The sequence below is a fragment of the Synchytrium microbalum genome, assembly GCF_006535985.1.
Source record: "Synchytrium microbalum strain JEL517 chromosome Unknown SmJEL517_scf0002, whole genome shotgun sequence".
NCBI lineage: Eukaryota > Fungi > Chytridiomycota > Chytridiomycetes > Synchytriales > Synchytriaceae > Synchytrium > Synchytrium microbalum.
Genome location: NW_022158351.1, coordinates 122369 through 136893, shown reverse-complemented (window position 1 = coordinate 136893; position 14525 = coordinate 122369). Strand labels below are relative to the sequence as shown.

The following is a 14525-nucleotide window of genomic DNA, read 5'->3' as shown; positions in this document are numbered from 1 at the left end:
GTTGTGGATTTTTGCTTCGCTTACCGGGTATAAACAGCCAGAATGAAAAACTTCTCCATAATTTTGATAACTGCAAACAATATCCCCTTGAGTATTTTGGGACAGCGATTGCGCTTCTTTTAAAGGAACGCTCCTAGCAGATCAACACCAAAGTGAGAAAGAAATGTTCAAAAGTTGAGGTTGGATGACAATTTTGCAGCACGTACGAGAGACTCTTTACCGGACATGCCAATTGATTGAGGGGGCACGTCAAGGGCTTGTTGCAAAGATAACCTGGACAAACACCAGTGCCAGCACTGAAATCAGCAGTCGTGAAAAGACCCGTAGTCAAGTTGTAGAAGCATAGTGGTGAACTGAGATTGGTCCCATAGTAACATCCTATCATCTGTGGTCCAGAGAGGTATCCCTTAAATAGAGGTTGATCTGAAGCAGTGTTTGGTTAGGTGGGCAATAGTTAGCTGTGTATGCTAGCATTTTTTACTTACTCCCATTGGTAGATTGACACTGTCCATTGGCAGGAGAGCATGGGCATGATGTACTGAGTAGAGTGGCAGTAGCTGTGACAGTAGAAGTTGTAGTAGTCGTGGCTACACAAGGACATGTTCCTGTTGGCGTTATGGTGATGACTTTGCCTAGAGAGAATTACAAATCAGTAAGCCACTTCAGAATAGAAACTCACTCTGCAAAGGATTGATCAATCATGGAGAAGCACAGAAGACAACCCCACTCCAAAATGTGATAATACTGGTCAAACCAACCACAACCAAGCAACGAAACCCATTGTCACTTCTTACCTGCCGTAACTGTTGCAGGTATCAGCTTATTCGTAGGCTGACATGTAGCTGTAGTCGTGGACGTATCTACATATTACGATGACACGGGTTAGTTGGAACGCGGTTTACCCACCAGCCCAATACAATCCAACCGCTAAAAGTTGCATTGCATGATGCATCACCTACATATTCTTGGAGTTACCCTTGTTGCCGTAGCATAGCATGGACTCTTGGCTGGACCTGCTAAAACTGCGTAATTTGCGATAAGAGCCAACGAGACAAACAACCATGACAAACGGGTTTGCTGCATGATGCTTCAGGAAGTGGAATGCCACAGAGGATGTGTAGCTCCAATACGACAAAGCCGATGTAGCGATCCAGAAAATTGGAAGATGTCTAGGCTGGTTTTCTCAAAGGTCGTACTGAAATTCAGCTGCCAGGGTCGTTGCCGGAAGCTTAAGCAAAGGCTGAATAGCGAACAAGACGCTACCGAATTTACATGACTTCGGCATTTACCGCAAGGTCCCCGGAAGACGTGGAAGAAGATCCGAAATCAGGTAACAACTTCAATCGTCGCTCCTTAAATAAACTCAATATTCACAGAAATACAAAGAAAATCATAGGCTTATATTAGTCAAAAAGTTCCTTAGAGTCTCTAGTCTCTTGTCAATCTCATTGTTGGTGTCCTTGGCTGTTCCTACAACAAACCCAATATGTTTGGCGAGGGAAAAAAAATCTGAATGCTAGGTGAAGTGCTTACCATAGGAGACAGCAGGGCTTGCAACTCTACCAGTCCTCTTCTATGATTGAAACACATCTTGGTTTAACACTGGCGCCAGGTCAAATTGCTTCGTCAAGCTTACTTGTGGCCTTCGATCAGCAGAAGATGAAGCACTCTTCCTTGACCAAGTCTGCTGTGGTGCTTTTGGCAGTGGTACGGCCAGTAATGGAGCTGTGTAAGGCTGTCATATCAGTTTCAAGGTAGGCATATGGCAACGTGATGGTAGTCCAACAAGGTTAGCGTATGGCAATGTGATGGTAGGCCAACATACCAGTTGATCGTGTACGTCCTCGCTCTCCTACGGAACACAAGAAAATGAATATGTCATCATTGACTATTTCACTTAACAAGAGAAATACCTTGACTAGGCCTCGACCTGATTGACGAGAGAGATGACGTCGATTGTCTCCTTTCAACCAGTCTTTTTTGACTATAAATTCAATCAATATCAGAGCAGGCAAAAAGATGTTGATCTGAAGGCTGTATTGCTCACCTCCTAGCTCTCATCTCCCTCAATTTCTGTTCTCGTTCCAACACATACCTAACAACCCAATCGTGAGAATCACCGGTCTAGTTAATACAGATAAAAATTCCATACGCACTGCGTGGGGTTGAACTTGGGAGAGGGCGATCGACTTGGACGTGAGCCTATCGAGTCACATTTGTGGGCCTTTTTCTATACCTTCACAAAGCACGAAGACTCACTTGACCGTAATCTATCTCTAGTACTCAACGGTATACCGTCTGCTGATGCAGATCGTGGTACGGGTGGTGGTGTATATAAAGGTCGTGATTTGATTGGTTTGTAGGGTTCTGGCGCTCTCGTTCTAGCAACAACCAAAAATCAATCACGACAACCCGCATGTGGAATGACCATTTTGATCACACATACACTGGACTCGGCCTTCGATTAGAAGCCAAATTCGTGCTTTTAGCCTTCATGAGTTCTAGTCGTAATCGTTCAATTTCGCGATCCTTTTTCAGTAATGCCTCCTAGTGAACGTTAAGAATGTCAAGTTGAAAAAGTGATTTAAATGTGATAAGATGTACCGAGACATTATCCAGTCGGTCCTAGAGTGAAGATGAGAGTGAGGTTCATGATCGACGATGACAAGCAACAAGAAACAACCAAGCCACCTCATGTGCATCAGAGACATCAAACGTCACGTCTTCGTCATAGAGCTTTCTTTGATGTATTGGTGGATGTCTACAAGAAGCCGTCAGATCACTTTAGTTCTACATGTGAGCAGCTAACTAACACAAGCAAGTTACCCTCTGGAAGTCTGCCGACTTGAGACTTGCTTTGCGGTGCTCAGTCGTTTGACTTCAAGTTTCAGTCGGTCATTCTCTTTCAACAACTATATTCGGCCTTTTTGTCAGGGCTGCGTGGCTAAAATGCTCGAATCTCCATCAACAAACCCTTTGAATTTCTTGTAAGTGTCTCCCCCGCTCTTGCTTCAGCTCTTGTATAGCAGCTCTTAATGTACTTGCTGACTCGTCAGCGCTCGCTAATACAAGCGGCAGCGGGTAATGAACTCTAATATTCTCGTGGTGTGAGCTTGGCTGCGACCAGTTCGCTTTTGCAACTGTGCATCAAATACCTGTCAAAAGCTACAGCATAAGTCATTATAAGATAGAATCTAGCTAGATCCGACTTGGTCTGCTTTGCTTTAACAGTATGTGACACCTTTTTCAGTGTCAGTAGATCGCTATGGGTCAACAAGTCCAATGAGATGGTTGGAGTGGTCTGAGATAACAAATTAATTAGCTCAAGCGAGTCAGAATAAGTATTCCAAGCTTCTGCTTCCACATGCCTGTTTGATACCCGACACCAACATTTCGACAAAAACAGAAAATCGTTTGAAATTTCCAGTCTTGCGAGTCATTTCCTCTAGATCTTGTACACGACGAGTGACATTGTTAGTATTCTAAGGATACAATTTACAATGCTATACCACTGTTATTTCAAACACTTACAAGAGCCATTGAATGAACCCGTCCAAGATTGGTGATTTCCAGACATTGTGATTTGCAGACTCTGCTCAGTAATAGCCGATTCCTCCAGTGCATTGTGCCATATCGACAGAGTATACTGGCCTGTTTCGTGCTGCAAGATACAAGAGGCCTCCATTTGTCTTCCTTGTTCGTCGAGATGTGAACCTGTGTGGATATCAGATGAGGATGAAGATCAATAGTTCTGAGATAGATCAGGTGGTGTAAACATAGTGAGGATTCTATTATTTGCAATATAGTGCGCATTGACGCGTTCTAAGGCAAATCTTCCAACAATTTTACCTCGGCCTTGGTTGTACCTAAAATGTCCATTGGTCGATTTCTACGCGAAAACACCCTCTAAACGAGCCAACTAAGCTGTAAATGTCTATCAACACATGTATCTACAAATAAATATAGAAAAGTTAGCTCTTCACCGCTCCCATTTTGCACCAGTCGCAATCTTCACGATCCATCAATAGTGTGTCAAGCAACAGCGTGTTGGACGATTATAACTACGCAAAGACATGTCCGCGCAGAGTACTTCTTCTGATCATGATGCAGGCGGTGCTACTCCTGCTGTGGACATGAACACTGCTGCTGCTACATTTGTATCGTCGCTGCTCGCTGAAGATGATGAACATGTAATGTTGCAGCTTTTGACTGCTAATCCGTAATGCTAATGCATTTATTAATTGGATAGTCACGCGTAGTCGAAGGATCTGGTGGTCCCGAGCTTCCAAAGGCTCAATTATACGTTGAAGGTTGGAGACATTGTCAATGTCGAGTTCGAAGAACAGACTCTTACAGTCATTGTTATACTAGATCGACTTACGGAATTTCAAGATCACGAGCTACTCAAATCCGCATTTGCCAAAGTATGAACATGGGATCCAAGTTGAAACCTCAGTGGTGATAACGTATGTGATCTAACAGTGTGGATATGATATCAACAGGGAGTCGATTTACGTGAATATGCCAAGCAGATTGAAAAGGAATTGGATGAACTGGAGCAGGCACATGTTCTAGATTGTAAGTTGGCACTTGACCGTCATCTACATGGAGACACGTCCCATTTTTTTTCGCTCTAGATGTGAAACAGAGCCCTGCATTGGCAGATCTGCATTCTCAGATACAGGTATATGCAACAACAGTCTCGCTAGCTGCGTAAAACAAGATCCAACACATCGCACACATAGAGTTGTGACAACATCCTCGAGCATATGGAATCACTGCTTAGTGACTTCCAAGCGACGCTGGGCAAGATCAGTGAAGAAATCGAGACTTTGCAAGAGCAATCCCATACCATGAATATCAAACTCAAGAATCGGACGGTATGATGCATTTGACAGGTTCGTTTTTTCGTTGGGCTGATAGAAACTTTACTCTGAACGTCCTAGAATCTGGAGACACTGCTCAACGCCGTTTTGGATGGTGTTGTGATTAGTCCGGATCTGATAAAGTAAGGATTGTTGAAGGAAGCTTCTTGCTCTGACCCTTGGTAACGTATCTTTTTTTTCGCCTGCAGAAAGATATGTGAAGGAGAAGTAAATGACTTCTTTCTGACACATTTGAATGATCTGAATAAGAAAATGTCATATGTGAAGGCTCAACAGAACAAACATGTGCGAGCATTCAAGGATGTTGGACCAGAGCTAGAGCGATTACGGCTCAAGGTAACATGTGCTGTTTATTGTGCGTTGTAACTTTTTTTAGCCAACCGACTTTTCTCTAATCAGGCAACTGAGAAAATACGAGAATTCCTACTCCGCAAGATCGAATCACTACGTGCACCAAATACAAATATCGCCATGATTCAGCAAAGTGTGCTGTTAAAGTACAAGGACCTGTATTGGTTTCTGTTGGAACGATATGCTGATGCTGCTGGTGAAATAAGGGTTAACTATGTGAATACTGTTGGAGGTTACTATTTGATGTGCTTTGACAAGTATTTGAAATCTATGCAGAGGCTGCAAGTATGTTGGTATATCACAATATGTTTTTAGAGTTCTTCGCCATTAACGGTAATTCCTGTTATAGACGGTCATAGCCGACAAGTTTGATCTGATTGGATATGAGGAGAGTGTCAAGAAAGGTAGCACTAGCACCATGAGGTTTCCGTTTGATCGGTTTTTTTTGCTGACAACTTTGCTTAGGTCTCTTCAGTGGCAAACTAGCACTCAAAGACAAAACCAACGTCTTCACATTGGGTGATCGGCTTCAAGTCTTGACAAATCCGCCAGACACAGGAATCATCCTACCTCATATAGCCGAAGATCGCAATCTGGTATTTCGATCTCAGATTTTTTGAGCTGTGCATTTTGACTCTTACTGACTCCCTTGGCTTCGCAGAGATTTCCATTTGAAGCCATTTTCAAAAGCATCAATCGACTACTCATGGACAATGCGTCATCCGAGTATATATTTGACATTGAGTTCTTTGCTCCCTCACGAGTCGTGCATAAGCCCGGCGTGGCGAATGCGCCAGGTAGTGAATTGATGTATCTGCAGGCTGTATTCATGGAGACATTTGATTCCACTTTGAAGCTGTTAGCTGTACGTTTGTGTTCCTGACCCGGCATTGTCAGCTGCGATTTTCCCTTCTTTTTGCATGTAGACGTCACTTACGGTACTCTATTATAGGCAAGCAACAAGCAATACGTGGACGCAAGTTTTGATGCTGTCGGAATACTTCTCTGCATACGGCTCAACATGCAAAACATCATGATTCAACAAAAGAGATGTGTGCCGTGTCTTGAAAACTATATGAATGCTACGAACATGGTGTTGTGGCCTCGTTTTCAGGCTATTATGGACATGCATATCGAGTCTGTCAAGAAGGCTATACCGGGTAAATTGTTACCTACGAAGGACGTGCATCCTCATTATGTATGTAGCTGTGAGCCGTTTCCCCTCGACCTTATCGTTTGGCAGTGGACGAGGTTTTTTGGCCTGACATTTTCCTATTCGCCTTTAGTTGACAAGACGTTACGCAGAGTTTTCTGCGTCAATACTGACTCTGAATCAAGGATATGATGATGCTCTTTTGATCAATAGGTACGAACGCCTCATTGTATATTTTGGAAACAAAGAATCACACCTGGAAAGAATACTCATGAATGTCCTCAATAGTCTTCAAAGGCTCCGCACAGAAGTAGAAGCACTGCTATTTAGAATGTCTGGTGAATTTTCAGATAGAAAGAGTCGACTTGTGTTCATGATCAACAATTATGATTTGGTTGCTTCCATTCTGACGGTATGCACAGAGTGTGCAAAAAACGGCCCACAGTTCGTTCTTTCACATGAGTGCACCTCAGCTGACACTCTTAATTGCCACTGTCTCGTAGGAACATACGGCATCCTCATTTGATCAAGAAAAGGACTACTTTGGTGGAATGTTGACCAACAAGACCACGGAATTCGTGGAAGAAGAATTGAAACCCGTGTTTGGGTTTTTGATGAACTTTGTTAATCATGGCGAGCTTGAACAGGATGTGAATAATATACAGCCAGGTCAGTCTTTGTCTCTGGTGTATCATACGATTGAAGCTGTCGTTAAGCAGCTTATGATTCTCAAATTCTTTCGTGTTTTTTTGGCATTGGACACTTGCATGACACATTACATCTTCCGTTAGAAAAATTCGACCAAGTCGCGTCCGAATTCACCGCAACATGGAAGAATGCATTAAACAGTATCAATGCTTCCGTCATACAATCGTTTCCCAACTTTCAGAATGGTGCTCGAGTGCTACAGTCTGTTTTGACGAGACTGGTGTTATACTATCGACGCTTCTTGACATTGTATGAGAAGAGGTTTGGGAATGGGAAGAAGAGGAGTGTGCAGCCTGTTGGGTTGCAGAGTCTGATGGTTGAACTAAAGAAGTGAGTTGTGACGGCTCTGTGGATACACTCTTCTTTGGTCACTGAATGGTTTTTTTTGATAGGTTTCGGTCTACATTTTAATAGCCATTTGTTTGGTTTGTATATGTCAATTGCTAAATACACAATGTTGGACGGAGAAACGTTTTCTCAGTGGTTTCAAAGTAGACCTCCTTTGAAGTTTTAGTATAAGTCTAGGAACTCGGAGATACCATTGAGGTAGTGAATGACCCCGACTTGATAAGTAAGTGTGAGTCGAAGTAAGGACAATCTTGCGTGATATCGCACAATCCTTTTTCTCCCGAATATGTTGTGGAGAAAAACTCAATATGGCTTCTGCTAACTTGCGCATTGGAATGATTTGAATAAGAAAACAGTCTGTGTGAGAACTCAACAGAACAAGCATTCAAGAGGATTCAAGGGCGGATCGGAGCCGAAAGATTCAACTCAAGGTATGAAACCGTCTTTACAATATTTTTTTTGTCTTTTGCCTAACAATCCTCCTCATTTTCTTCTCATCAGGCAAATGAAAGCTTCCGACCCCAAGATGAATCCATACGTACACCAAACACAAATATCGCCATAAGTTTAGGAAGCTCTCCCGCTAAAGTACAATAACATGTTATAATATCTGTTGGAACGATATGCTTATGCGGCTGGTGACATACGAATCTAAGTGGATAATGTTAGGAGTTCTATCTGGTGTGCTTTGACACGTGTCTGAAGTCGATGCAGAGGCTGCAGGCGTCGTAATAGCTCTCTTACAATTTTTTTTTGCCAATTGTTGCTCTGACGTGGGTTACCATGGTATACGAGTTGAACATGATTGGATGTGAAGGGAGTGTCAAGAAACGTTATTATCTTTGCAACAAGAACCTTTAATAATACCATTATTCGTTATGTATGTGGTGTTTGCTAAATGGAGAAGACTTGACCTTATTGAAACGATGACAGAAGTGAACTTGTCTGCGTGGGAGATCACTAAATATATGGCATAATTCCAACAGTGTACATCAAAAGACTCTGTTCAATATTTTCACAACTTTCCGCAATCCACCCTATTACCCATCAAGGATTCCAAATTTCTGTGGAGTTTGGTAAGCATGCTTATTCCCAAATTTAGGCATCAGCAAGCATCACAGATGATGTCCTCCCGCTGTCCCGGCTGATTCAACCTCCTTCCACATACCCAACAGAAGTCAGTATAGCAATTACTACAACGCATGTGATTGCATCCACCATTTTTCTATAATCGGAAAACGTCAACCACAAACACTTGCTGCTGTTCAACCAGCCACTTGTTTAGCTCAAACTTCACCTGAATATCAACACCACAGGACGTGCACTGCTTTGTATTAACCATCTTGAATTCATGACCTGAGTATGCTATAACTGCAGCCTGAGCCTGTACATCCTCATCCAGAAATCGCTGCAGAGCAGCGTCAATAGCGAAACCATAAAAGGAGGCATTCTTGGCCCGTCTCGCGTCAATGCAATCGTATGCATTGGCGATGCGATAACCCAAGAAGTGGGTACAGTCCAGGTTGTCACGATGCGAGTCATCAAAGATTTCGTGACAGTGGTCACAGAGCTGTGCCGAGCATGTAAGTAACATATGTTAGGTATCGTGAGTAGAGGGAAACGGATCGGGCTTTCAAATCGCATTCTTACCTCAATGTCTTGACAGATTGTGCAAGTGAATATGCCATGCATATGCTCGCCAACCACGGCTTGGCTATGCATCATCTATTAAGAGCAGAAAAATCAATTAGGTATAGTACTGAATTGCAGGTATATATTGCAGCCTATACCCTGGTGACTTCATCACAACCAGGACAGTAAAGAGATCTCTCTTCGGCAAGGGTAGGCAGATTTTCAAGAAAGTCGACAAGCGAAGCTATTCAGGAAGACAGGCGCGTGTCAGAGTAGGGAATCAAACCACGCTCTCTAACTAGCAGGACGTACAAAATGCATCAGGGGTAACAAACTGCTCAACAGCGTCTAGCGATAGGGATGCGCCACAAACAGGACAGTCAGTTGCGATAACTCGGATTCTGTGACCTTGTCTGGAAACAACCAAATGTTATTCAACTACATATCCTGACGACATCAGAAAACGAGTTCATACCGTGGCAGCTCTCGAATCTTGTCACTCAACCACTTTGAGAGACAGACCTCCTGATGTAATGAGCCAGTATAGTATCACATTAGTGATCGTGTTTTGATGACTCGAAACAATGTGATTTGAAGCCAGTACTTACACAGACGCCGCCACAATCTCTGCAGGGAGACGCCTGTACAGAGTGCGTATCTAAGCAGACTTGGCAGGTAAAGGCAGCACCGGTCTTGGCGTCCATTAAAGAGTTTTCTTTAGTTGCGTAGTTTCAACGAAAAAATGAGTTTGGAGTTGTTAAAGGGGTCCAAAGTTGTTAACCGTTCGATATATTGTTTGATTTTGTATTTTTGTCTTGAAGATGGAGCATTGTGTTGGATGGAGTGTTTTTCTGCGTCGCAGGTCAGTTTTAGTACTCTCCAGGTGTGGTGTTCAGTCACCAATGATTTGACTTCCAAAACTGAGCAAGAAAGAGGCAGCGGCTCCAGTTCGTGAAAAGTTGTGACCTTAAGCCTTTATGCAGGGTTTTACAGGTTGTTTGCTAAATCGAGAAGACTTGGACTTGTTTGAACGTGGACAAATGTGAACTTGTTTGTGTGGGAGATCACTGATTGTATTGCGTAATTCAAACAGTGTACATTAAAGACTCTAATAACTACTAATTCTTCACGACTCAGCAATCCACCCCATCAAAAAAAGGAGCCATTCCGCAGTTTGGTGAAAGCTTGAGTGTTCCCACTATCTGGTTTCAATCACGAGCACGAAGCACAAGGTATGTCCTCTTGCAATGCCGGATCGTTAAGATTCCTTCCACACACCCAACAAAAGCGAGCATAGCAATGACTGCAGAGCATATGGCTACATCCACCGTTTTTCTAAAAATTCAGATCAGTCAAGTGTCACGCACAAACCCTTGCTACTAAAAAGTCCACGGCTTCTTTTTTTGGCGGCTGACACTTACCTGAATATCAACACCACAAGACGTGCACTGCTTTGTATTTAGCTTCTTGAATTCATAACCCGAGTACGCTATAGTTGCAGCCTGAGCCTGTACATCCTCGTCCAGGAATCGCTGTAGATCAGGGCCGATAGTAAAGCCGTAAAAGGAGGCATTCTTGGCAAGTCGTGCATCAATATAGTCATAAGCATTGGTGGTACGGTAGTTGAGCCAATGAGTACAGTTCAGGATGTCACGATGCGAGTCATCAAAGATTTCATGACAACGATCACAGAGCTTGAAAAAGCGGGTTTACTGTTAGTCTTCTGGAAGCGTTGGTTGAGAATGTTTCGCTTGTTGCTTTCAAAATCGCATGCTTACCTCAATATCCAGACAGGTCGTGCAAGTGAAAATACCATGCTTATGCTCCCCAACCATAGCCTGGCTATGTATCATCTACGTAAGCAAAAAAATCGTTGACTCTCACATCACAGTAGACTAGATCTCCACTACAGAATGCCTACCTTTGTGACTGCATCACAACCAGGACAGTAAAGAGATCTCTCTCCGACACGTGTAGGCAGGTTGTCAAGAAAGTCAAGAAGCCAAGCTGATAAGCGAGATAATTGTGTTACAGAGTTGATTATTGAACGCAAAGACAAATTACATCCTAACCAAATGCATCAGGAGTAACAAACTGCTCGATAGCGTCTAGGGAGAAGGAGTAACCACAAACAGGACAGTCCGTTGCAATTCCTCGGAGCCGGTAGCCGTGTCTTTACACAAAGAGAGAATGGTTATATATTTATTGTGACAAGGGGTGCTGGTTTTACAGCAGGTCTCTTACCGTGGCAGCTCTCGAATCTTGTCACTCAACCACTTTGAGAGACAGACCTCCTAATGGCACGAGTCAGCGATATGATTATACTAATAATCGTCTTACAATGGCTCGAGGCAACAACATAACAATACTTACACAGATGCTACCACAATCTCTACAAGGAGACGCCTGCACAGAGTGCGCATCATAGCAAACCTGGCAGGTAAAATCAGTATCGGTCTTATCGTCCATTACAGTTTTTTCTCTAGTTGCGTAGTTTCAACGAAAATTTGATTTTGGAATTGTTAGGCAGCTCCAAGGTTGCTGTAAATAGTTCAAGGCATGATTTGATGTTGTGTTTCTGTCTTGAAGATGGAGCATTTGTTGGAATGTTGTTTGCGTCCAGGTCTGTTTAAATAACTACTCCTGTGGTGTTCAGTCACTGATATTTGAATCTCCAAACTGAGCAGGAAACAAGGCAAAGACAAGGTCATCCGTCCGTGTAAGCCGTTAAAATCTATTATTTAAAGCCTCTCTTCAAGGTCGGCCGTTGTGGCGCCACTACGTTCACTCGCAGAGCAACTTGTAAGTGTCTGATCAATGGCACTGTCAAGCCAGCGATGCGGCATGATTAGCATAATTATGCCCATTGGATTAACATGGAAATCACGTACTCTTTCTGCTTGTGTGATATGCGACCGTTGGTGAGGTTTGCACTGTGTTTGTGACCGGCGACGATCTAGGGGTTTGATTTTTTTTGCCAATGACACTCATTCAACAAAAATCAATGATTCAGAGTGTGTTTTCTGGAGTTGAGATACTACATGCAAACTAATTTACACAAACCACCTTCCTTTTGTTACTGTTGTTCTGGTTCATCATTCCCAGCACCACCATCAACAGCAGGCAAACCCACAACACCAACCCCACCATTCGCTTCCGGCAAAGTCGGATCCGCCCGATCTCTCATCAAATCTCCAAACACCCTCTTCAATATCCACGGTGTAGCCAATGGCCTATGATCCAAATGTCCCTCCATCCTCGGAAACACATCCTCTAATAAAATAAATCAATGCTTTTTGCATGAGTAAATACACCAATCAGTATAACTTGTCAAAGACTGACCGAGAAAATAATATGCGTGGCCAACCGCCATCCCAATTAAATCACCCGACGGCCACACATTGTGTAGCAGCACAGTGAATGCTAGGAGCACCCATGGGAGGTATGGAGCGGTGAATGTGAATAGGCCGAGAAAGGACATGTTTACGGCCGGGTTGCGACGAGACCAGACGTATACGAGGAAGAATGTGAGTGGGGATGAGAGGAAGGGGATTGATGCGCGTGGAGTTGTGAATGGGGTTATTATCTAGGTTATGTCTGGTGTTAGTGCAAGGCTGTAGTTTGTGTGAATAATGACAAGGGAAGGTTGCTTACGACGATGGATATAGCGCCTAGAAGCAGCATCCACACGTAATCTGCTGTTCGGTTACGAAACGATCCTTCTTCTAGTGCTCGACTGTATCGTAATCTGGTATGGGTTGGAAGTGATGTGAGCTTTGATAGATTTGGAGAGAGCGAGGCATTGACTCACAAGAAGAACATATGAAACAGGAAATCCAATGAAAAGTTTCCAAAGTATAGGAAACTTGTAATTAGTCTCCAGTACTAGTATAATATATTGATGTGTCAGTGTGTTTACAACTCAGCTACCTCGACGTTGATGGTACCTGTTTTCCCCTCCATATCAGGTCCCAATTGAAGTGCAGATGGAAGGCCGATACAAAATTCAATTGCTATGAATACAGATCCGTTCTGGTTTAGATATCTCACAACATTCAAAATCACTGGGTTTCCGAAAATCTCGAAGAAACAAGACATACACATGATAAACTAGTCAAGCAGACTGCAGTCACATACGCCCTTGTCACAAGCGGAACCTCCCAGTACCAGGCTTCGACTTCCATCGTCTTTGAAGGAGTGTCAATGGCAAGGTGTGTGTTGAAGTGTTTTCAAAAGTTCGTGAGGTGGTGAGAGAGAGAGAGAACGAGAGTTTTGATCGCCATTAGCCTTAAAATTTACGTGAATATTTGCATTCACTTTGTGGTTCCTCGATTTCGCTCCTTGACGTGGATCAAATCATTAGAGTTCTAACATCTCACAACCATTTTGCAGCAACAATATCAGAGACTGGAAGCTCCCACCAGACAACATAGACCTAAAATATTATATTAAGACATGTCTTCCGCATCCTATATCTCTTGATCCAGTACCAGCACCATCTCAACGAACCTCACCACACACGATACCCTATCTAAGTGATGATTTGCTGAGCATCATGTACGATCAAGCTGTACAATCTGAAAAGGACGAGGCTGCAAAGAAGCTGGAAGCTGCTTCAGCTGGTGCTGGTCAAGATGTATTGGAGGAGGAATGAAATGGATGAGGCATGGGCGAAGCTGGTCCACATGTTTGTATTGAAGCTCTGTGAATTCGCTGTATCTACGGTGCATCTAAAAAGCTGCACTTACAACTTATTGGCACATATTGCCGAAAACAACCTCATTTATTTATCACTTCCCAAATAAAATCAGTCCAGTAACAAAAAAATCTAAATCATCCCACTTCTAAAACAAACAAGCTCTCTGCTTCGTTATATACGGAATTGTTGCAACAAGGTCTAGACTCCCTCATCAGTTCTTATATACGTAGTTGCTTCAACAGCGTCTTGACCCCTTCATCGGTGATGCCCAACGAGCCCTGGACCCACCCTCTCTTAATAGCGAACGCTTCATTTGCGATTATAATGTTTTCAGACTTGCCAAATGGACCAGTTGATGCCCACTCTTGGACTGAAGCTCTAGTTGTACGTGGATTGGTGATGGCCATTAAATGCCAACCTCCTTCACTCCCTATCGTTGCAAAACAGGATTAGTTTTGCAAATGGTCAAAAAGGTCAGCAAAGCAGAAATCTTGGCCCAACAAAAACCCAGCAAAAATGGCCCAAAAAACAAGTTCAGACGGACAAAGAACAATAAACCACAAAGCATATCACATACATAGTTGTGTAACAATCTTGATCGGCTTTGGAATATCCTTGACGTCAGGAAACAGCGAAACAACCTGCTCGTGGATCTTGGCTGTGATTTCGGTCTCATTAAGATCCTTTAGCGCTTCAAGCCAGTATCCTCCTTCTACACACTCTCCATCTACATATGAGGTATGCAACG

General features: G+C 43.2%; 3 protein-coding genes across 3 annotated transcripts; 1 reads left to right on the top strand and 2 right to left on the bottom strand.

Moving 5' to 3' along the window:
• Positions 1-1390: 1390 nt before the first annotated feature.
• On the bottom strand, positions 1391-3685 carry SmJEL517_g00457 (uncharacterized protein; the record flags this gene model as incomplete). Its single annotated transcript, XM_031166386.1, has 15 exons — positions 1391-1470; positions 1534-1573; positions 1637-1725; positions 1826-1852; positions 1914-1984; positions 2048-2124; positions 2237-2381; positions 2447-2547; positions 2605-2625; positions 2692-2761; positions 2827-2912; positions 2974-3091; positions 3156-3301; positions 3387-3451; positions 3532-3685. The coding sequence occupies 15 exons, from the start codon at positions 3683-3685 to the stop codon at positions 1391-1393; spliced, it is 1290 nt and encodes a 429-aa protein (XP_031027470.1).
• A 388-nt stretch (positions 3686-4073) lies between these two features.
• SmJEL517_g00456 (uncharacterized protein) lies at positions 4074-7432 on the top strand (the record flags this gene model as incomplete). Its single annotated transcript, XM_031166385.1, has 17 exons — positions 4074-4190; positions 4250-4310; positions 4372-4424; positions 4503-4578; positions 4638-4684; positions 4746-4880; positions 4947-5008; positions 5075-5222; positions 5286-5522; positions 5587-5641; positions 5703-5833; positions 5899-6102; positions 6190-6435; positions 6524-6603; positions 6679-6802; positions 6894-7059; positions 7182-7432. 17 exons carry the CDS (start codon positions 4074-4076, stop codon positions 7430-7432), a joined length of 2193 nt encoding a protein of 730 aa, XP_031027469.1.
• Positions 7433-12154: 4722 nt separating this feature from the next.
• Positions 12155-12900, bottom strand: SmJEL517_g00455 (uncharacterized protein; the record flags this gene model as incomplete). Its single annotated transcript, XM_031166384.1, has 4 exons — positions 12155-12351; positions 12421-12664; positions 12733-12826; positions 12890-12900. 4 exons carry the CDS (start codon positions 12898-12900, stop codon positions 12155-12157), a joined length of 546 nt encoding a protein of 181 aa, XP_031027468.1.
• Between the last annotated feature and the right edge of the window lie 1625 nt (positions 12901-14525).